We start from the raw sequence: 24,680 nt of genomic DNA on the forward strand, positions 1-24,680 counted from the left end.
TCCAGTTCTTGGCGAAAACAGTTCCAGCCAGACCGACGCTAAAAACCTGGCAATGGCGGACACACAGACATATTCAGCTGGCACCCCCACTCTCTTGAGGTGCCCAAGGGCAACTGGCTCGAGCTCCCAGGTACAAGCTGGAGCCCCTTCTCAGTTCTCTTTTCCAGTGCTGCCAACTGGGCAATAAAGCACTAAAAGATAAATTCTATGCCGGGGGCGCACCTCCCTTCGAGGACCAAACACCAGTTTTAAAAAAGGTACATCTAAGTATATAAATTGGCTAACAGGTTCAATCTTCACATTATTGTAATAAAATTGTCTTTTTCTGGCCGGACCGCGACCCTTGCTGAATTTCAATATTTTTGACTTATTAACATTGACTATGAGTTTGTTGATAAAACAATATTCTTGTAAGAGTTTAATTTTAAATTGCATGTCTGTGAAACTATTACCAAAAATCACTAGGTCATCGGCCTAACAATATTAAGATAATATTAAATCTGTCTGACTATCTATACGGATTCCATTGGCGTCTTTTTCTCTAAAAAAGTTTTCGATATTACTTATATAAAAATTAAATAATAAAGAGCTAAGTATTTCTCCTTGTATGACCCCCTTGGAAAGAAACAGTTCGCGAGTTTTAGAATTATTTTTCTTTATACATACTTTCATATTTCTATATAGCTGTTGTATTATTCTAAACATTTTCCCCGACAAACCCAAGGTTTGCAACCTTTTCCAGAGAAAATCATGTGGTATAGAATCAAAAGCTCTCTGAAAATCTATAAAACAGCAGTAAAGTTTTTTATTCCTCAGACCAAAATGGATTTGAATTAATGAATTTAGAATAAAAATGCTATCCACACACCCTTTATTTTTCCGGAAACCATTTTGGCTTTGCGGGATAATATTATATGTCGAATCCCACTGCTCTAATCTTAGTTGAATTATTTGAGTAAACATTTTTGTTACGTAGTTAACTAGACCGATTGACCTTTAGTTTTCCGGCAATTGCTATCTCCCCTTTTGTACAACACAAATAGCACAGTGAACTGCCAATCCTCTAGTAATTGTTCAGACTCAAGAATTTTATTGAAAAACACCTCTACATACAACAACCAGTTTTTAGGTAAATATTTAAAAAATTCATAAGATAGTTGATCAGGCCCAGCCGCTTTGTTAAGTTTACATTTACTAATAGGGCATAATATATCATCGAAAGAAATGTATCTGTCTAAAATTTCATGGGCCGTATCTAAAATGATTTCTGGCATTACAATACAACTATCCAACTGTTTAATTAGGTATTGTTCCCAGGTTTTTAAATCGATAGGGTTTCGATTGCATTTATTCTTTGATTTAAGATTGTTAACCACATTCCAGAATTGATTGATGTTTTTACAATCACTAAGTTGATTTGATATAATACTAAAATAAGTTTTTTTAAATTTTACTAAGGCTCTATAAAGCTTCATCTCATTCTGGTAAAGTTTCGTTGCTTCATCACTGAACTTACTCCTTTTACACAAACGAAGCAACTGCTTGACTTTTCTCTTTGACTTAACACAATCATAATCAAACCAGGGATTTTTTATTCTCATTCTATTGACAAAAGTAGGAGACCTTACTACCTTATTCTTAACCATGTTCAGACATTTAGCTGTTCCCTTAATAGCAAAAATCAAATTTGAATTAACATCATTTATCGTTTTAGCACTAAAATCAAAGGCTAAATTACTATTTGACAACATACTATCTGTATATTTTAATGCCATATTCGGATCCCATGTAATAAATTCATAATTAACATCTGTTGTAATCTAAAGAACATCATTATTTTTTTCTAACCACTTTAATGAAGGCTCACTTCTGGATTCGCCTCTCTTTTTGTCCTTGGCAGAACGATGCAGTACAGTCCTAGCTTTTTCTACTTTCTTCTTCGTCTCTTTTTCTTTATCCGATTCATCAACTTCGGAAGTAGCTGACGTAGTACCAGACAATAAAACATCAAATTCCAGCTGTTTAAGTTGTTCTAAAAAGTACAATTCATTGTTGATAATTAATTTATCGTATCTCAGAAACGCTCTGCAGTTCATACTTCTAGCTTTATACAGATACGGCAGCAGTTGTTTTCTCACTTGTCTAACCTCGTACAAATAATCTTGGGAAATGTTGATTTTGGTTCCTTTCAAATTACCAGATTGTTTTAACACCTCCATCTTCTTTCGATAAGCAACGAACCTAACTAAAACAGGTCTTTGTGCCTCCTTCCGCCCAATTTTTTCTGATTTGAACAATATCTTGTAGACTAACATTTGCCTTTAAAACATTCTGAAGAAAGATCATAATCTTCGTTTCAAGTTCTTGAGAAGTGGAATCATTAATATTTGGTACATTATAGAGTATCAGATAATTTGCCTTATTTTCTCTCCGCAATCCCCAAATGAAAGCTTTTGATATTTTAAATTCGTTATTTAACTCTTTATTTTCAGCCTCCAAACTATTATTTTGTTAACAAACACATTTAATTGCTCTTGAAAATTACTAACTTTCAGATCCAAACTCTATATTTGTTTATTCATATCATTTTTTATTTCGTCTAATTTATTCATAATATCTTTAAAACCTTCCGCCATCTCTTGTTACTTAATAAGCAAGAAAGTATCAAAAATAATAAAAAATTAATGATGGACGTATTGTTAATTATTGTAAATGCATGTAAATTTTATTGTAAATGTACGTAAAATTTTATTTTAACCAATTACTACTCCTCAGACATTGGGCTGGCTGCAGACGATCCAGTTGGAGTGTCGAAGCGAGAGAGACAGGGATATATCCCCACTACAGCACAGTAAAGAACACGCCTCTTTTTAAGTTCAAAAAGTACAAACTAATATAAATATTTACCAATTTATTTATAATAATCCCCTCCAGGTTATCAAGTATTGAATTTGGCTAAACATATTATAGTTCAAATGACCTTGATTAATTGTTCATACGCAAATATCTTTAAAACTGTTCGATAAAAATCAAAGAAAATTCACAAAAATGTAGAACGTCCGTTTATCTTTCTGCATGCAAAAAACGAAACAATAACCACTAAAAAAACACTTCAAAAAACAATTTATTCACAGAGCACGAAGTGAACACTAGGCAACTACACAACCAACTCCGGCCATTTTGAGTATAAACGGATGGCTTTTGGTCTGGTTAACGCGCCAGCGACGTTTCAACGTTTAATGGACCAATTATTGGCGGAAATCAAAGGGGAGGAGTGTCTGGTCTACACGGACGATATAATTATCTGCAGCCCCTCCCTCGAAGAACACCGTCGCCGATTGGGTAATGCATTGCATCTCTTAAAGCTAATCTAGGGAAGTGTGCTTTCGCACAGCAAGAGGTGCAGTACTTGGGACATATTGTATCTTCTGAAGGCGGAAAACCAGATCCTAGCAAATTGGTGGCCATCAACTCTTATCCTACTCCTACCTCGGCAAAAGAGGTAAAGAGTTTTTTTGGGTCTTGCGGGGTATAACCGCCGCTTTATAAAGGGGTTTGCGGACCTTGCTCAACCACTTACCTCATTACTTAAGGAGGCAAAGAGGAGCAGTCTGCGTTTGAGGTTTTGAAAAGAGCACTTTGCTCCTCGTCAGTACTAGTATATCCAGATTTTAGAGACAGCTTTATATTAGCGACTGACGCTTCGGGGATAGCGTTAGGAGCAGTTCTCTCCCATCTATGTAAAGGGCAAGAAAGACCAGTGGCGTATGCTAGCCGTCAACTAACTCCAGCTGAGCAAAAGTATTCCACCATTGAAAGAGAACTGCTAGCAGTGGTCTGGGCCACAACACAATTCGCTGTTATCTTTTAGGTCAAAAATTCAAACTCGTCACAGACCATGCTGCTTTGTAGTGGATGCTGAGCCTGAAAGACCCTTCCGCGAAATCGATACGGTGGTCTCTAAGATTATCCGAGTTTGTGTATGACGTAGAACATATGCCCGGGATTAAACACCTTAACGCTGACTGGTTGAGCTGAAGAGTCGCTTCTGCTTTCGAGCCAGAGTCGGTAAACGAAATATGGTGGGGCACGGGGGAAAGCGACCGGTTCGGGAAAGAGCAATCCAAAGATCGCTGGTGTAGCCAAACTAGGAAGTCCTGGCCAGAGAAAACATATGTTCACGAATCCGGGTGGTTATACTGGACAGATGGTAAAGCCCAGAAAACCCAGTGGAGGATAATGGTACCAGCCAAACAGCGAATTCATATAATCAACGCCCATCATGACGCCCCCTAGTCCGGCTATCCCGGTATAGAGAGGACTTTAACTCGTATCAAGGAGAATTTTTTTTGGCCCGAGATGGCTAGAGATGTTGAGCTGAACGTCAAAAGTTGCCACTCATGTAATGAACGTAAGATACCAAGTGGATTAGCAGTAACACTGGGCCGAGTAGATGGAGCTACTTACCCCTTCGAGTTGGTCTCCCTGGACGTAGTGGAGTGCCCTCTAAGTAGCATGGGAAACCGCTAGGTCCTTACTATGGTCGATCATTTCACTCGGTACCGCAGAGGTGGTCCCGATGAGAACGCAAACGGCTGAATAGACGGCTCGGGCGTTTGTCCATAATATTATTCTGAGACATGGGGCTCCTCGTCAGGTTCTGACTGATAGAGGTACAAATTTCCTATCCAATTTGTTTAAAGCAGTCTGCCACATGCTGCACATAAAGAAGCTACAGACCACCACCTACCATTCCCAGAGCAATGGAATAGTGGAGCATATGCATCGGACACTCGTCGAATATCTCTCCCACTTTGTTAGAAAAGATGGCAGGAATTGGGATCGATGGGTGCCACTTGTTGTGATGGAGTACCGCTCCACTGTTCATTCATCAACAGGGTTTACTCCTCATTATCTGTTATATGGGCGAGACTTTGAAATGCCGTTTGATTTCCCATACACGAGGCAGCAACGGGCAGCATCGGTGGAGGAGTATGTGACGCAATTAAAGGAGAGGCTCTCCGCGGCCTTTGCCCAGCCCAAAGAAATTGTGACTAAAGCCCGACGGGGAAGAAGGACCGCGTATTTATTGGAGCCGGCCGTACCACAAGGTCAGGCGAAAAAAATTTATAAACCTTGGTCGAGACCATATGACATAAGTGCAAAAATCTCTCCCTACGACTATGAATTGGCTTTGAGTTCAGGGGGTCGGTATGTGGTGCATGCCAACCGCTTCAAACCTGCCTATGAAACCAGAGGATACTATGATAGGGAGCGAGCAATTGGCGCGGTTCACCCCTCAGGAGTTTCGGAGGAAACGGCTACCTCAGGCAGTACTCCTCAGGCGAATAATGAGCAAGGGCTGAGAGAAGACTTGAGTGAAATCCCTCCCAGAGTTTCCTTAGCACCATCCACACCGAGTGGGCGGGGGAAGAGGGTGGGGAGGACGCTTCCGAGAGTCCCGAGTCCACGGTGGTAGAAGCAGATTCATCGTGGCACCCAACATCCGGGCAGTGGGGTCCAACAGAACCACCAAGGTCTCCTTATTTGTTACGTGGGCAAGAGAGCGAACAGGAATCTAACCACATTCCTTGGGAAGTTAAGAGTCAATCTACGGCCGAGACGTCGTCGAGAGCGCATAGAGGATTAATGAAGAATAACTACTAGACTCCATTCTCATATCAATCACCTTGATTGGCTCCAAAACTATTTGAATAAGCGTATGGAGCAAAAGCCTAAGTATTAGTATTGATATGGAGAGGCGTGTGAGGCCGGTAGGGGTGTGGACGGAGAAATGGCCGTGGCGGAAATGAGAGGACCCATAAATCAAGATGAAATGGAATGTTTCACGAGCGGAATACCAGCAAAGAGAAGTCTTGGCAACTCAGAAATCCAGCCTAGATTCCTAATCTGCCAGCCATTTAAAAGAGAAGTGTCTCTGAGCAGAAGAGATTATTGAGCTGAAGAGTGCCTCGCGTAGTCGACAGACGTAGGCGCCATAGAAGAAGACAGAGACAACTCCGAAAATGTAACCGAAAGGATGAGTGGCGTGAAGAATTGAATCTAGTAGTGATTGGAGAGCATGTTACGCTCTCTCTAAGGCGAGAACGCAATGTGTTCGGGCTCGCCAGCTATCAGTGGAGAAGGGGGTGGGTCGAGGAAAAAAAAGGCGAAAACAAAAAAAGGTTGAGCGCCACGCCGTTTTTACTTCTGGCTGTGGGGTATACGACGAAACCCAAAAGAAAACAAAAGAAAATTGATATACCAAGTATGGCTTGTATTAAACAATTACAAGGCTGAACACAAAAAAAAATAATAATAATTAAAGTAATCGGATATTCAACGTTCCCAAAAGTTCACTCACAACAAAAATAAATAAATCAAAGGAAAGGTGTTACTTCTGATGCTCCTTCTCTCTTCGAGCTGACAGCCTGTCCTTCGCCAGCCCCTTTCAGGAATTTCTTGAGGTGTCCCCCGATGGAAGGAATTGAGGAGTAAGGCGATCACCCAATCTTTTCTTGCCAAAGTACTCCGCTCGCTCTTTCCACCTCAACCTTGCTCTCGTCTAGCCCAAAACCAGATTTTCCTCTGTGTGGCCACACACAACTTGTCGCTCCTGTCACCAAAACTCAACTGTCTCTTTTTTTTTTTGTAGTTATTTTTTTTTTTCTTTTCTATCCAGGTGACCCTTTTTTTTTTTTAAAAAAAAAAAAAACCATTCCCATATGATTTAATTGATTTCCCAGGCAGCACCGAACTCAACAAAATAAACACAAATAATTACAATCTTTAGGAATCCCAATACCCCTACAAAAATGAAATCCAAATTTCCTGGGCCTCAGGTAGCCACTATTAAAACAATCACCACAACCACGAACAACTTCTATACCGCCATTTTTTTTACCCTTAAATGATATACTAATTTGAAATTAGTAACAAGCTCTAATTAATTTTGTTAAATGTGCAATGCGTTATAGGTGGTATTTAGTTAGTGAATTTAACTATTAATTTTATATATTGTATTTTGTTCTCCAACTTTAATTATTATTACCAAAACCGTACAGCTATACTAAAAACTAGTATTCTTATGTAAATATAGTTTTATTTTTTCTTTACTTTCCTTGAACAGATGACTATGCCCTATGTGTACTGTGTAAATGTATTGGGATGTAACAGTACATGTTGCTCCTGTTCATATTGTTAGGCTGGGACACCCGCAGAAACGCCAAGCACCCTGAAGAAGTGGCTATCCACTTCCCCCTTCGTGGTACAAAATTAATACCTTTTAGGTCGTTAATAACATCCAAATGGTATAGATTAGAAATATTTGATAAATTAGAGAGATTAGTTAGATAGGCAGATAAAATAGATTAGAAGATTAGATAGATTGGTTAAAAATTAAATAGATAAAATTGATAGAGAAGATGGTTTAAATAGATTAGTTGGATAATCTATATTTCCAGACATTGTAAAGAATACCATAAGCAGACGTCAAAGGTTTTTTTTTGCCATCATTGAAACCTAAATAATTTCTTTTATATCTAGTAGTTGGCGCTAGCGATTTTTTTTTTTTTTTATGAGCAGTTTGATATTCAATATAATGTTTATTAAAATCAACATTATACTGCATTGTTTTCTTTTCTTATGTTTATAATTCTTTTCATTTTTGAAGATAAAACAATTTTTTTAGTAAAAATAATTTTGGTTTTGCCTGATATAATTCGTACTAGTACAGCTGTAATCAAAATTACCAGACCTGAAGTAACGGTTGGTTGCCATGCATATTGGGCAATAGCCTTCCAGTTCAGGAATCTTTACGCCATCAATACTTTCATCACTATCTAATCTCATTTTTTTAGCTTCAGTTATGCCACTCACTACTTTACATTTATTTTCCTTCAAAAACAATTTAAGGTTTGGATCGTTCATATACAAGTAGTGATTGGGACATAACCATACCACCCTGTCCTGAAAACAGAGAAATTGCCATTGAAGGATTATAGGGTAAAAGACGCAAATGCTTTTGTATTTAATGAAAAGTATCTAACTCAAATGATTTCGAAGTAGTAGAAATTTATAAAGTACTTTGATGACTTTTCCGTTTCAAAATAAACAAGTAAAAATCAGTTATTACATGGTAAAAATTCGATATTTATGTTCGTAATGATTGTGAACGCGTAGGCAGGGGCAGAGCGTTAGGTAGGGCTCAATGCGTGCCTCGCGAAAGCGGAAGTGGGGCGGAGCGTGGTCCTGCAGACAATAACAATTAAATAAAAAAAATATATTAAGAAAGTGGAGATCCTAAAACGCAGAGCCAGATAGATATTAATATTGCCAAGAAGCGGAAATTGTGAAGGTGTAGGTGTTTGTCTGTGAATGTATGGATGTGTGAAGCGTAGAAGGAGAATGGCGTTGCACCAAGAAAAGCGTAAGGATGGTAAGGCACTTTGGGCACCTTAAGCGGGCCACGGAGTGTAGAATAGTAGGGGACGTCTCTGGATGAGCAGCAAATAAATATGCCTCTGAAGACCAACAGTTACCAGCGAAGTGAAGTATCTGATGCTAGAATCAACGTGGATTGGTAGGAAGCACAGAGCACAAAAATACAGTTGTGGCTTAGACAGCAGCTGTAGTGATGGGCTATTTCAGCGGCTAGGTCCACTGGAACGAATCCGATGGTGGAACGAGTTGATTAAAATCCCAATTTTAAAAAAAAGTGATTCCGCCTTACCCCAAAAAATTTAAGCAAATTAAAATGAAAATAATTAATACTGAAGTTACTTAGATGACACACTGAAATACAATTTTCAACTGGCTTTATTTATTTATTCGTTTTGTGAATCACAAACAAAGAGTTGAGCAAATGAATACTCAAGAAAACTAATTCTACCAAAAACAGAATAAGTAAAAAAAAAGAAACAATAAATAAATGCCAATAAAAAATATAAATGAAACTTAATAAACTGTAAGATTACATAAAATTGGGATTAAATAAGCAAATTACAATTAAATCAATGAAGTCAATAAAGTTAGGCTCTACTTCTCAGACATTCTTTTAAATAAATAAAAACATAATTCATAATAAATTCATCATTTGAACCTAACAGAGAGTATATACAAAAAGAACCTCTTACTAAATATTTCTGTCTAATTGAGTGATGCGCTGGACAAATAAACAATATATGTGGCAAATTTTCATACTCTTGCAATCAACACAGTGTCGTGTGCCATGCCAATTGATGTAGAAGTAATAATAACGACAATTTATTTGTATTTTAGTCGTTTTACTGTTCGTGTGGCTACTTTAAAACAATTTTGTGAAGAAGCAAATGTTGAATACAAAAAACTTTTAGGTAATTCAAAAGTTAGATGGCTCGCTCTAACACCTGCTATAGAGCGTGTTTTACAATTATTTGAGCCTCTCTGTTCATATTTTTTAAGTTTAGAAAATGTCCAAAAATTCTGGAATCTTTTTTCAATTATGAATTATCGGAGATATTAATGCATTTTGTACATAATCAGGCGTCTATTTTCCACAAAACGATTCAAAAGATTGAAGGTGAACACATTTCAGCTACAGAAGTAAGTCTTCATCGCAAGTAAAATGGGCAGATATTGAAAATTGTGTTGAGTTTTTATCGAAAGAAATGCCTGATATTAAAATCGATGACAATTGTCTGTTTGAAGAAATTAAAGACTGAATATATATTTAAATTCTGATAAATTAGAACAAAGGGAAAATCAACATGTTGAAATTGATAAAAGAAGGGTGCAAATATTTAACCATTTCAAAAATGAACACATTCCATATGAAAATTTAGTTATTCCTGTTGAATTTACGTTGTGCTGCCCTGGAACAAATGCAGCAGTTGAAAGAATTTTTTCAATGGGTAATGATTTTTGGCTAAGTGAGAAATCAAGATTGAATGTTGATACTCTAACTGCAGCACTTACTGTATGAAGGATATTTCTTGCTCCGAAATTTCCAATATACTGTTAAAAAATGATATATCGACAAAAAATATCCTTTCAATGGAAAAATATTAGTTTAATTAAATAAATATAGTAAGCATAAATTGTAAATTATTGAATTAATAAAATGTTTAACTTATTTAAGTTGTACTTTTTTCTTAAATTTTTTTGTCCTCCTTTTCATTGTAAAAAAATTGGTCACCTATTATATGAATTGTACCAGTCTCCAACCTTATAACATAATTAGGTACAGTTTTCGCCAACAAAAGGAGTCTCTTATAATAATTAAGGAGTGCAATTAAGACTGTGCAATTTGTCCAAGGCAAGGTTTTATATTAATGACACCTATTATGAATTTGATGAAAAAAATCTTGATGATATGCCCAATCTCAAAACCTCTTCCGCAACCACACGAGGAAATCTTAATTGGTCCATATTTAACACTTTGTGTAAGTAACAACTATTTAAAACCAAAGTATAGAAAAAAATAGGTTCCAGACCAGTTTCTAGGAGAATATAAGATGGCGTAAAATTTGGCAAAGCAAACAACTTTTTTATGAAAAACCATAAGACTCTTTCTATTTCTTGAGATTGCTGGGTTCCCCACACTTGGGCTGCATAACACAGTATGGATCGCGAAGCAGCATTAAATATTTGTAATTTCGCTTTCAAAGTTATTTGAGTTGCATTAAAGCTCGTTTTCATACATAATTAATTGCGTGCCTTGCAGAAGATGATTTTTCCAAGAAGTGTGGCTTCAAGGACAATTGGGGGGTTAGCAGCATCCCTAAATAAACATATCTGTTTACAACCTCTATCTCCTGAGACCTGTACGTCCAACGCTCTCTGGCTCCAAGTTTACCCCATTACGAAATACAATTACTTTGGTCTTATTGAGATTTACACTTAGGTTCCACCTCTCACAGTATCCCTCTAGTTTAAAAATATTTTTCTGTAGAGCAACTGGATTCTCAGCCATGATTACTATGTCATCTGCGTATAAGATAACCTTAATTAATTGGGTTCCCACTTGCATCCCTTTTTCAAATGCATCCTCTAGATCATTTACACACCATGCAAAAAGAAGGGGACTAAGTAAATAACCTTGCCGCAATCCACTAGCTACTAAAAATGGTTCAGTTTTGCCAAATGGGGTCCAAACCGAAGACATAGTTCCACTAAACATATTTTTCAAAGTTGTTATAAATCTTGAAGAGATCCCAGCATTATATAACTTTAAGTACAGGGCTTCACGATCAACTGTATCGAAGGCAGCCTTTAGGTCCACGAACAGAGCATAAAGTTTCGTTCTGTGATGCAAACGCTTTTTAATTAAATTATATGGAACAAATATGCAGTCAGCTGTGGAATAGCCTTTTCGAAAACCAGCCTGGCACTCTTTCAGAACCTTATTTGCATTAACAAATAATTTCAATCTGTTTAAAAGAAGACCTGAGAACAGTTTACTCACATAATTAAAAAAAAATAAACCTCGGTAATTTTTCCCATCAGATATGTCTCCTTTTTTATATACTGGAAAAATAAGAAATTCTTTGAAGCTGGAAGGAATCTGGCCTGTAGAATAAATTTCGTTAAAGATAAAGAGAAGCTGTTCGAGGTACTCTAATGGCGCGTTCTTAAAAAACTCGTAGCTCACCCTATCTACTTCAGGCGCCTTATTGGATTTTGATTTCTCTAAAACCATATTCAAATCATCCATTACAAAAGCGCAATCCATATAGGAAGAGCTATTTATGGGGTTATAGGCAGTCAGAAGCGCAAAAAAGACATTTTTTCAAATTTTTTGGGGGGAAAAACGTGTTTACTTTTTTATTCGGGAACTTTTGCGTCATATCAATCTATGTTTAAAGAAGTTATTGTAATTTTTTCGTTACAAATTAATAATAATTGTACTAATGGCGAATATTTTAATGCAACACGTCAAAAAAATGCAACCCTCTCGTGGACATGATATCTTGAGACTGGATCATCTGAAATCACAATTTCGAAAAGATTTCGTTAGTAGATGACTTTATCTCGTACTTGGCCAAAGGATTTAGAAAAAAATTGAATTTTTAATTTTTGGGACAACTTTAAAGTTTGAGTCACGATTTTCACTAAAAAAATTGACCATTTTATGTTTGTAAAACAAGTTCTATTCATTAAAAAAAAAATCCTTCGTCCAAGTACGATTTTAATATGTGTAAAAGAAATACGTAAAATTTCAAAAAGATCGGTGCGTAGATTTTGAGATATCGTGTCCACCGACTTTGAAAACGTAGTTTTGAGAAAAACGCGTTTAAAGTTTTCAGCGGTTAAAGGTTCGCGAATAAAACCTGGATAAATTTTTTTTTCAACTTACACAGTGTCATCGATTCCAGGCCCATAAAATAAGTCCTCCATGTCTTCCAAAATGTCCCAAGTTTTCCGATTTCTGCTGTCTGCGTAGGATTCTTGCCTCCCGCGTAGCAAGTTGCGCTCTATGCTCAGCGATGTTTATTCGAACGGTCGGGGCTTGTAAACACTTTCACTCTTACAATTTTGCTCGGATCGACTTGAAATTTTAGGGCAACATTCCTGAGATACTATACTTTAATATAAAAAAAAAATCGATTTTTTTCAAATTTCTGACTGCCTATAACCCCTTAACGGGGGAGCATAATAATTCAATGCTTAAGTGGCACGAGACGACATAACAACTCTCCAAAATGTTGAACCCATTCACCCACAAGAATACCGCTATCGACCATGCGTTTAGAGCTTCTAAAAACATTCAATATATCCCAAAACTCTTTACCTAGTCTAACCTTTTTAAATTTTTCTTGCAAGTTTCTATAATATTCTTTGAAGTTGTTAATTCTTTATAGCTACTATTCGCCTCCAAATAACTCTTTTAACAACTTGCGATGAACTCTTACGGCAAAAATTTAACAACCTTCGCGATTTTTATTGTTTTGTGACAGTCCCAATCGTACCATGGTTGCTTAAATGCCTGTTTTTTTTACTAAGGTGGTCGTGATGCCAAAAAGCCGCCCTCCTAATACTCTCAATCATCGGATATATTGCATCCTCAAGGTCGTACTGTCCAAACTGCTGAACCTCTTTGACAAGCAACTCCTGATAAAAAAGCTTATTATCACTACTCCACCTTATTTGAGGGAGCAAAGGAAAAATTTCTTCGTCCACATCAATTGATTTTAAAGAGAAAGTTATTGGAAGGTGGTCAGAGAATGTCCCACTTTTTATTGAGGAATCTATTATGTTGGGCAGGATATTCCACGACACACAACAAAAATCGATAACTGAGCTGCCACGAGCTCCTATATAAGTAAAGTGGCCTTCAGCATCACTTTTGGAACGACCGTTCAATACAATTAGGCCGTGCTCATCACATATGTCAATGAATTTTTTTCCTCTTGAGTTAACCAAACTGTCTTTAGAACATCGGGTAAAATCGGGTTTCCCCGTATCAATAGGTAACTCAGTATTTAATTGTTGAAGCAAACCAATTCTAGCGTTCATGTCACCTGTTACAATGAAATCAACCTCAGATTTTTCTGAAATTAAATCGATAAAGCCATTAAATTGTTCCTCCCAACAGGAGCAGTTTAAATAAATAGGAATGACTCAGAAGTACCACTTTCAGCACACGAAACCAATATTGAGTCCCCAATTTTTATAAATTTAAATTTCTGTTTTAGTTTCTTTTTAATACCGTACAAAGCACCTCCACTAGGCCTCTCATATTTATGTAGTTTTGATGCCGCAATCCAATTAATGTTAAATTCAGAAAGATATTTATCAAAATAAGCAGAACAATTACCATTATCTATTACAAGAGTCTCAAAAAGAAAGAAAATTTCATAAGATTTAATAAAAGAAATAAACAAAAAATCTCCTATCTTATTATTAATGCCTGCAATATTATAGGATAGCAAGTTGATAGAATTTAATTTATACTGATTACCATGAGTCGCTATTGAATTCGTATTTTGCCGGCAGACGGATAATTCTCAAATATTTCTTCTAGATGAAGACTGTTGGTGCCCTGGAGATGTAGGAAGGTTGGCTCTGCGGCGAGGGGGTTCCTGCAGAAGTCCGTGGATGAACTCAGAGAAGTCATGACCCACAATCTCTTTTAATTTAGCTGCCCCCAATTCCTCTTCATAAGAGAGTCCCATAGTATCATCCCAAGAGAAGATAACATCATTGATAATTAGATTATCTACCTTAATAAAAAATTTAAGGTTGCTATTCAATCGACGAATCTCCCATCGCAGACGAAATAAGTTATGCCTCCGGTTCCGAATCTTCAGTGAGTAATCTTGTTGAATTCTCCAGTCAGTTCCCTTTAAGCGAGATGTCTGCCTTAAAACTGTCCATTTTTCATGATTACGAAGAAATGACACCATCACATGCCTTTTCTTCATATTCTTATTCCCTAGAGGGCGAACTTCTACTATCTCCACCTTATCTTCGATTTTCATCACATTAGAAAAAAAATCATATACAATATCTAGCAGGTTATCTTATAATCTAGTCCAGATTATAATTACATTTTTTTTACGAGAATTATTCTCGAGTATTTCTAATCGTTTGTTTAATTGACGTTCATTTTCCTTCAAAGACTTTATTTGTATTTTCAGAGGCTCATTTTCAATTTTCAAACTTTTCTTTTCCTCTCGAAGCAAATTAAAATCATCTTTTGTCGGAAGTACTGCCAATTTTGTGTCTATTATTTTACCTATTGATATTAACAATTCATCATTACCTGAGCTGCTCATTTCACTACTTTTTTCTTCTGTAATTAACTTCTTAGATTGTGAAGGCAGGGATTCTGGAGAACTTCTACTCCTCTTGAGAGGGATTCTCACTCTACTAGGTGTTGAATTTGATGAAGAGTTTTGAACCAGATACGACTCTATTTGCTTTTGTGTCATTAATTAATTGCAGTTGAATTTTATATTCACTCCCTTTCTTTTCTTCTTATATTTATCTAACTAATAATTAAGCAGATTTTTAAATCATATTAGGCATCTTCAATTAATAACTGATTATGAAGAAAAAAGAAAAAGGAAAGAAAAAAATAATAATCATAAAATTATTATAAGAGCCAAAATAGAGATGGAAAGGTGAAATGAAATAATATTTCGTCTTTGAAATAAATTGACTTTGTTGTTTCAATCAGAAAACGTAAATAAATGGATTATTTACTTCATTCATATAAATATGGGAGAGTTACATAGGTGATCTATGAACTATTGGTCTTTGAGGCTCTCCTGTGACGCAGAGCCCCCTTCTTTATCCCCTCCAAGTCTGCATCCACTATTCTATTAAAGCAAATCTATTAAAAATTTAATTAATTTTCTACTGATTACGGAGTAACTGTTCGATAGAAATTTTTCAAACTTCACCACAGTTTTTATAAAGTAAATATCTATCCAGTTGACAAAATTCACTTTTTAAATCCGTTTTAAACCTTATAAATTTTTAGTTAAATACAGACACGATCTTACTCTGTCGAAGTACAGAACCAAACTCTCGAGATCAAACATTATAAATGTGGAGTTCCAACGAGTTGGAACGTCTTGTTTTAATTTTAATTTTGGGAAACCCATCTGTGTTTGTGTGTTATGTAGCTTGGTCAGAGAATGAGGACTTCTTTTAAAATATTGAAAGTAAAGCTTTAATTTTGTCTGTCGTTACGCTAATTTCTGCGATTCCCGAATGGACAAATAAATTCATTGAATGGGCAAAACAAGAAATATGCCTCCAATTGCACTGCTTTACTGCCGAAACAATATTTGCACCATTATCAGTAACAACGGCTGTTACTTTATTGGCGAGTTCCCATTCTTGGACCGTGGATTGCAGGTGTGAGGCCAAGTTATTCGCTGTATGTCGTTCAGAGTAACTAGTACACTTCAATAAATGTGTTTGTAAATTAGTGTTTTGGTCTATGTAGTGGGCAGTTATAGCAATAAAGCTTTCATTATTCACCGATGTCCAACAATCAGTTGTTAAACAAACGGCATTTACTTCATTGAATTTACTTTTTAATTTTGATTCTTTCCGCTTATAAATCATTAGGAGTAAACTGTTGGATATATATTTTCGTGAAGATACATTATAACTGGGGCAAAGCAATTTAATTAATTTTCTGAACTCTTGATCTTCAACAATACTAAAAGGATGATATTCTTTTACTATCATTTTGAGCAATTGTTCATCAATTTCCTTGGACTTACTGGGGTGCAAAGGTTTGATTACTTCTACAAAGTTAGTCAAGGATTTTTGAATTACCGGAGCCTTATGGGCAGATGAAGAGAGAGGAGCGACTCCTGCAACTTATGATTGGATGGAAGCAAAACTAGTAGAGGGAAGCGAGCTTAAATTTTGAGTGTCTATAGAAGTTAAATGCGTTTTCATAACAGGGATCTCTTCAGTGGTTTGCTCTGTATTCTTTCTTTTATTGAATGATATAGGATGTTTTCATATGTCTGAAAAAATTACTAGTAGAGCCACTTGTAAAGCTAACGATTTCGTGGCAATACCGGCATTTAGCTTTGACAGAATCAATAGAATTAAAGTGATTTCAGATTTCACTGTATTTTGGCATTTGTCTGAAATTAATTTACTAAACATTAATAAAATTTTAAATTTAAAAAAATAAGAAACAATAGTAAAAAAGGCGCTAATAACCCCGTAGTTGATGAGCAAAAAAAAAAAAATAAATAAAAAAGTAAAAAAATTAACCTAATTTATTAAATATTTCGCTTTTAAAATATTTTCAATAAAGAAAAAAAAGAAAAATTTTCAAATAATTATTTAATTTAGGAAGATATTAGTCTTTGAAAATATTTTAGAAATCAACAAAACACATGCTCTTCAACTTAATTATGATTTACCACTGGAAAAAGCACCCTTATCTGCTTATCATCAGCACACACATGAAATAGAGTTATCACCAAGGAAGGTGAAATTGAAATGGCCCTTATTCCTATAGCTAAATATCTAGAGACAAAAGAATTATATTACCTAAAGAGCGTACTTACTACAGACTCCCTCCCACTCTTATTACCTATTTCACAAACATTCGGCGATTGGAAATATTTTTTAGCAAAATATTCTATTCTATTTATTTTAAGCAGATTCTTAAGATGATTTTAATTTTTAAAATTTATTTTTGTTTATTACTCATAAAATTCGAAGAATTTCAAATAAAATATAATATTCAAACACAGAATGATCTAGTGCGCAAGTGGAGTCACTCCTCGTTAACATGGCAATGGAATCGTTAAACAACTCCGGTTCCAGCTCCAGCTATTGGCTGGATTCAGTGAACGAAAAAATGGAACGAGTCCGGTTTCAAAAGGATTTAAATCACTCCGGATTCGACTCCACTAACTCCAGTAGATTTAACCAATGAAAATGCTGGAGTTGGGCCGGAGTCGATTAGCGATTCCAATGTCATGGTAACGAGGACTGACTCCACCTGTGCACTAGATCATTCTGTGTTTGTATATTGTAACGAAGTTGACCTAGGAAGAAAAGAAAGGCCTAGATTCTTCTAGGGGTTGAGCGACCGAAGTCGGTAACAGGCCACCACTGTGTAAACAAAAAGGCCGGTCTCTACCTGCCCCGGAGAAGAAAGGGGCTAGATTGTTCCAGTAGTTTAGTGACCGTAGCCTGTAACGGTCCATCCCTGTGTAAAAGCCAGCTAAGAGAGAGGCCGCAGTTGGGGTGGAGGCAGTATGTGTTTTCCACAGCCAGTAATTGACAGGTAGGAGTGAGACAGACGGAGTTCGAGTGAGGCAGAGAGTTGTAAGAGGGCTGCCCCAGCTGAGGTGGTGGCAGTATGTGTTTTCCAGCCAATGAGCGGCAGGTGGAAGTGAGACAGACGGAGTTGGAGTGAGACAGAGAGTTGGAAGGGGGCGGCCTCAGTTGGGGTGGTGGCAGTATGTGTTTTCCCCAGCCAGTGATTGACAGGTAGGAGTGAGACAGACGGAGTTCGAGTGAGGCAGAGAGTTGTAAGAGGGCTGCCCCAGCTGAGGTGGTGGCAGTATGTGTTTTCCAGCCAATGAGCGGCAGGTAGAAGTGAGACAGACGGAGTTGGAGTGAGACAGAGAGTTGGAAGGGGGCGGCCTCAGTTGGGGTGGTGGCAGTATGTGTTTTCCTCAGCCAGTGAGCGGCAGGTGGGCGTGAGACAGACGAAGTGGGGCAGTCGCAGTTAAAAGGAGGCAGACACAGCTGGGGAAGTTAGTTTTTGAGTTAGTCTTGGAAAGTTAGTTTGGAGAGACACTTTGGAAGTGACAGTTTTGAGAGAGTCAGTGTTGCGGAGTGCTTCAGAGTTAGCCAGTTAGGCGGTTAGTCAGTTAGCGAGTAGTGCTTTGTTAGTGCGGTTGAGTCTAGCGCATTTCGGTGCAGTGCGGTCTAGTTGTCAGTCGTGGAACAGTTTTGTGGCGTTACGCAGAGTAAGTAACAGTAAACTGTTGTGACCGTTGACTGTAATGAATAGCGTTAGTTGCTAGTAAATGTTAATGTTAGTAAAGGTAATGTGTTAATAAATCAGGTTATTACTTACAACTTAAGCGAGTTTTATTATTTATCAAACCCACATATTATTTAATAACTAGTGGCAGGCATTAGTTGTGTTGTTAAAGTTTTTAGTTAAAAAGGACAAAAACTTTACAATATTATATTTTATTTGAAATTCTTCGTATTTTATAAGAGTAATGGACAAAAACTTTTTTTTATTTATTTATTTTGTGATTTACAATCTGTATAAATATATACAATAAGTAAATAGGTAAACAATATGAACTGGTGCGGGAAGAGCAGGAGGAGATAAGCTACCCAACGGTAGCATTCTCTACAGGAGAGAGGAGAATGTGAAGAGGAGAATATGAGTAGAAGAGAGGAGAGATAGGAGAATAATTACTTTTAGTTCTTAGACAGTAAGGAAGTCTCGGGGCCACTGGCGATTCAGTCGTCGAGGAGTATTGTTAGGGATGTCAGAGGAGACGAGAGACTCTACAAGAGGATTTGAGCAAGAAGAGAGAGCAGTATGGAATTTTCGATTTTTAGTCTTGGCGTTTTGGTCTATGAAGGGAATGTTGAGGTCGGTCTAAAGGGTGAGGTTAGTCACGTAGAAAGGTGCCTCAGCTATCTGTCGGAGGAGTTTTGAGTGAAATGTCTGAACCTTCCGTAGGTTCGTTGGTTTGACTGTACCCCACAGCTCTAGTACGTAAATCCGTAAGGGTAATGGACAAAAACAAATTTTAAAAATTAAAATTATGTAAAGAAACGAATATTTAACAAAAAAATATTTCCAATCGATTAATGTTTGTGAAATAGGTGATAGAGTGAAAAGGATACTACAGTAAACCATTAGGTAATAATTAAGTTAGGTAATACTAAATTTTGGCTCAGTTTTACTTTGACCGTCACACAGACATGCACACGTTCAAACTTACGCCAATGAAGATAAGAGAAAGTGTGTCCAGCGCTAAGTTAAAGATTAAGCCACAGCTTTTTTTTTTTTTGTAAAACAATAATAATACTTTTTAAGCTTGATATTCAATTCGTAAATAAATAATTCTTTATTTGTGAGTGATTATCATTTTAATTGAAGGGTTAAATTTTTTTAAGGAATAATTTCCTACCCATTTCCGTTTCTCTATCTTGAATAATCTTGAAGTACGAGTTAACTCGTACGAGTTATCTCGTAAGTTAACTCCAGTCTTCTAGTGGTCAAGCTAGATAATGACAAAACTGCATTGCTTTAATTTATATTTGACTAGCCTATTTTTGTGTTAATATTTGTATTACGTGGTTAATTTTATATTTATCAGAACAATTGGAAATTAGGGATAGTACTTAATGTGTGTTAAAGAAATACAGTTTTGTTATTAACTGGGAAAGCTAACTGTTAATGATATATTTTAGTAAATTGCGTGACATTTGTTCTTATGTTTAATCGTTCCAAACCTTCTGCTGCCTCATTTTCATTTTTATTTGTCTAAATTTTTTGGGGCGGGGCGGAATCACTTTTTTTTTAAATAGGGATTTGAATCAACTCGTTCCAATGGAACGAGTCCGCTCAAATAGCCCATCATTAATGGTCAGTACTAGTGTTTGGCTATACGAGTCCAGGGCCGGAATCGATTCCAAAAACTCGTTCATCGATTCCAGTTGCCGTACCTATCCTATGCTTTCGAGCAAATATCATGCAATTTATTAAATATTTTATTAGTACTTAACTTCATCAATCAGTTAATAACAAAACTACATGTAATTTGCAACAGTTTTAAAAGATATATAATATCTAATGGTTATAGACAACATCAAATAAAATTAGCTTTACACAAAAACAATATTTCAAACAAAGCAGTTTTGTTAATATCAGCAGGACCACTGGGAGGTTGAAGTTACCCTGCCAGGAGGGGAAATGAAATGGGAAGGAAATAAGGTGTTAAAAGGTATCAATGATGTTAGTTGGACCTTTAAATATGTACATGCAAACAAATTAAAATATAACAATGAACATAAACTAAGAAAGATTAACAAAATGAAATTGAAGCGGTGAGATTAAAAAGGAAAACTTTCTACTTTTTTGACAAAATATTCCAACAGTTTTATTTGCCTCTCAGGGTAAAACTATTGAATATAACCCAAACACACTTGTACAGTACTGTTACCATAGTTATAATAAACAAATTTGCAATTTTTCATTTTAGCCTTTAAGCTACAGTTTGCTTGCTATGAAGTTTTTCTATTCCCCAAAAATTAGGTCAGTGGGAATGTTTTCCTTTTTAATCTCACCGCTTCAATTATATTACTATATATTTAATAATGAATAAAAATTAATAAAACTAAGCCGTCTATATATATATATATATATATATCCCAATTCAAAACAAAATGAATAATTTTTATCACAGACTAGAGAAGGATTAAAGTTTAAAGCTACTTAGAACTTAAGAAATTAATTAATGTAAATTTTTATTCAGAAATAATATCATAGAAACATTGCTCGACTTTAATCTATTGCGTCCGTCAACTAATATTTGTCCAGCTTTAGAGAAAATCCTTTCGAAAGGAACTGAAGTGGCTGGAATACATAATCTTTTTAAAACAACGTCATACAATCTGGGATATATGTCCTCTCACTCCACCAATTTAATGGATTAGCTTCTCTTTATCTTGGACGACGCTCCAAATTGCCCTTAGAACTCAAACGTTTAACATACAACACTATCCTCAAACCTATGTGGACTACGGACTAGAGCTGTGGGGTTCAGCCAAACCTACAAACATACGGACCTAATTGGCCCTTACCTCCCCCTACGCAGCTCTGTGCTGGAAACACACGCACACACACTCAATAAACATTCAAACAAGCACAACACACCTTTCTTCCGTTTTCTTCCTACGCCATCCCCTCAACAGCATCATTTTCACCATCTAGCTGAGACTGAGTACCTTCATTTCCATTATCTCAAAGGTAAGTGCATTCTTACCCTTCTCTTTTCTATAGTTCTTCTAAGTATTTCATTTATCTTATTTGTGTTACTTTGTCGCGGTGTCAACCTCGGTCACGTATCGATTTTTAAATTGCGTTTACGCTCGCCTCCTTCTCTCCGCATCTGGGTGTAAGCCTCACGCGCTTACAATTATATTCGATATTTTACAAGATTTGCCTTTTAGATGCGTCGATGTAATTAAAACTGTCCGGTAGGATAGTTGTATAAGGGTTGATCGTTAAAAAACTTTGACAATTTTTTTCTCTTTTTCTATAAAAGATAAAATTCCCAAATTTTCATTAAAATATAGAGCAAATCCTCCTTTATCTCTATGGGAGAGGTGTTAGCTCACTACAAAAAGGAGATCCCATTAAAATAGCAATTCCTTATGAATAACTGTAAATCTTTAAGAATTGTGATGCAACTAATTCATATTAGGGTATTTGTGTTGTTATTCCCAAGAAAGCTGATGTGTTGCAATTCTTCAAAGTTTTTTACATTAAATCTTTACCCGAAATATCCTTAACTTCTGAAAAAGTGTTAGAAAAAAAGGTCTGGTGCTAATAGTGTGTGTATGTGTGTGTTGGGGGGCTCAAAAATGGTTCCAAAGAATTTCTTCAAACCATTTACACTCATGAATAAATCTAAAAATTTTTTAAAATACATTATCCCAGGGACATGCTGATGGGAGTTCAGAGGAGAGATGGAGAGGTGGATGGATGGATGGATGTCATTTATGTGTAATACGCGGCCTGGAAAAATTCTGTTGCGTTTAAGATTAGTAGTTTATTTTATATTTGGCTGTCAGACGTCGTATGTCCGAAGTAGCCATTGATCCAGAAGGTAGGTAAAAAAAAAAGTTTCTCTTACTCTAGTAAGTAAAATAAGGTTCAATCGTGCATACTTAACATTTTAACCTTTCAACAGACAAATCTGTTCGAGTTCCCCCGAGTCCGAAAAATATGTAACTGAAATAAAGCTTTAATTTCTCTCTTTTCAAGGATTTTTTCGAAAACTGCAATTACGATTATTTCTAAGTTATGTTATTGAACTAATCGTACATAGCTTTTAGCCGAACATTGTTCCATGAAAATTATTAAGGATACTTCTGTAAAAAAAGATGGGTAGATTTTTTTGTCGTTGAATAAAAAGGAGGCTAAAATAGTGTAGGATGAACAATTAAAAACACAAAATTAAGTTTAAAATTAAAACAAACCCACAACAATTTTATTATTAATGGTTCTCTAAAAATCCTTTTAATTATCCTAAACATTAATGGACGTGATTGAAAAGCACGCAAAACCAACGTATTATAATTTTTTTGCAACGCAACCTGTTGTGTTTCTAAGCCTTATAGAACCTACTGTTACCTACTTACAAGCCCATGTCCGCGGCCAGCTTCAGTGGAGACCGGGTGGATCAAAAAGGGAACTAAAATTAAATAAATAAATGTAATAATGGTATTAGAAATTAAATATGAAATATGTTGAGCGCCACGCTGTTTAATTTGTTACCGCAGCAACAGCGAACCTAAGGATAAAATAATAGACAAAAAGAGGAAAAATTAAATATACCAAAATATGTAATAGATAGCAAATGTACTCTTATCTATAACAATAAAAAGTAATTGAATAATCAAAAAAATATATATATAAATAGTCCAAACACTATCTGGGTTAAATCACTCTCTCACCAGATAACTCTCTGCAAGAAAAAAAACAGCACCTACAAAGATAATTATTATGTTCGAAAAGTCTACGTCTAATAATTTTAATTCTAAAATATATATTAAAACTGTCGGGTAGGACAGTTGTATAAGGGTTGATCGTCAAAAAATGCACGAAAAAGCGTAACGTTGAAAAACACCCAACTTTGACAATTTTTTTCTCTTTTTCTATAAAAGATAAAATTCCCAAATTTTCTTTAAAATATAGGGCAAACTCTCCTTTATAACTGTATTTTTTTTTGCAACAACCTAGATCTGATAGATTTTGAGAAAAAAGATTCTGAAAATGATCAAAAACGGCTTTTTCAAAAATTGGTCTTGTTCTTGTTGTTGTTGTTGTTGTTGTTATTGTTGTTACCTTTTTTGTAAACAACGTAGCGCCTAAACGCGTGAACCGATTTTCATGAATAAAGTGTCATTCGATTCGGACTTCTATGTAGATGGGCCTTTTGGGAGTCTCGATGCTGTACATCGAATGGGAGAGGAGTTAGCCCCCTTTATGTAAGGCCCCCTCCAAAATTAGTATTACTAATTACTCTGTAAATCTTGGCCCGATTTTGATAAAATTTGGTAGGATGATAGGGTTATGGCTCCCCTACGTAACAATAAAGCGACGAACTGCTCTAACACTTATTAAGGGGAAGTATAGCAATCGTTTCAAATTATCGACATGTGAACCGATTTTCATGAATGAAGTGTCATTCGAATCGACATTTTGTACAGATTTACCCTTTAAAAGTCTCGACGCTATGCCTCATAAGGAGGGGAGATTGCCCCACCCAAATAAAAATATAACGCTTAGTTCGATTTTGATAAAATTCAGCTCGAATAAGTGGTTAAAGCTCCTCTATGTTGCTGTGAAATGCTATCATGCTCTTGCACCTACTAAGAGGAAGTACTGCAATCGTTTAAATTATCGAACCGATTTAAATCAATGAATTGTCGATTAAAAAATCTTTGCCTCTTTGCCTTTTAGGGAAAAGTACTGCAATCGCAATTTATTTTTCTTACTCCTCTTAAAAGGAAGTACTGAAATCGCAGTTTAATTTTGCTATTTACGTACAAATACCTTCCTATATTATTCCAAACGCTTTTTAAAAAAAATTGTTATTGAGGATGGTTTGGGGGACCGCAACTATAATCAATCTTTAAAAAGATCTCTCCATTGGTAGTTATGGTTCCAACTTAACACCTTATCAGGTTATAATGATGGAATTGCTTATTCCAAATTTTAAAAAATCTGTAAAGCAGATATGTAACATTCCAAATAGACAAAAAGGAAAATCTATCCAAAAGGTACAAAAATCTCCTTAACAAAAACTTACAGTTTAAAATGTTAAGTAGAATAGAATAGAATAGAATAGAAAGCTTTATTACACATTTTACAAAAAGAGAAAATTACATATAAATAATAAACTAATAGCTATTGCTAGGCATGGTTGTATACCGTCAGCCTA

At 35.9% G+C, this 24,680-nt stretch overlaps 1 protein-coding gene across 1 annotated transcript in view; it reads right to left on the minus strand.

Moving 5' to 3' along the window:
- Positions 1–1,867: 1,867 nt before the first annotated feature.
- The window catches only part of LOC141457603 (uncharacterized), a gene marked incomplete at its 3' end in the record, with an annotated part of 667,626 nt that continues 644,813 nt past the window's right edge, over positions 1,868–24,680 (minus strand). The window contains exons 5-6 of the mRNA XM_074134809.1: positions 7,728–7,968; positions 1,868–2,032 (exon numbers count right to left, since the gene is read on the minus strand). Of these exons, the coding sequence (XP_073990910.1) occupies positions 1,868–2,032; positions 7,728–7,968 (406 nt within the window). The remainder of the gene's footprint in view (positions 2,033–7,727; positions 7,969–24,680) is intronic.

This window comes from Rhodnius prolixus, unplaced genomic scaffold (assembly GCF_049639745.1).
Source record: "Rhodnius prolixus isolate KJV_2025 unplaced genomic scaffold, Rpr scaffold_34, whole genome shotgun sequence".
Lineage (NCBI taxonomy): Eukaryota > Metazoa > Arthropoda > Insecta > Hemiptera > Reduviidae > Rhodnius > Rhodnius prolixus.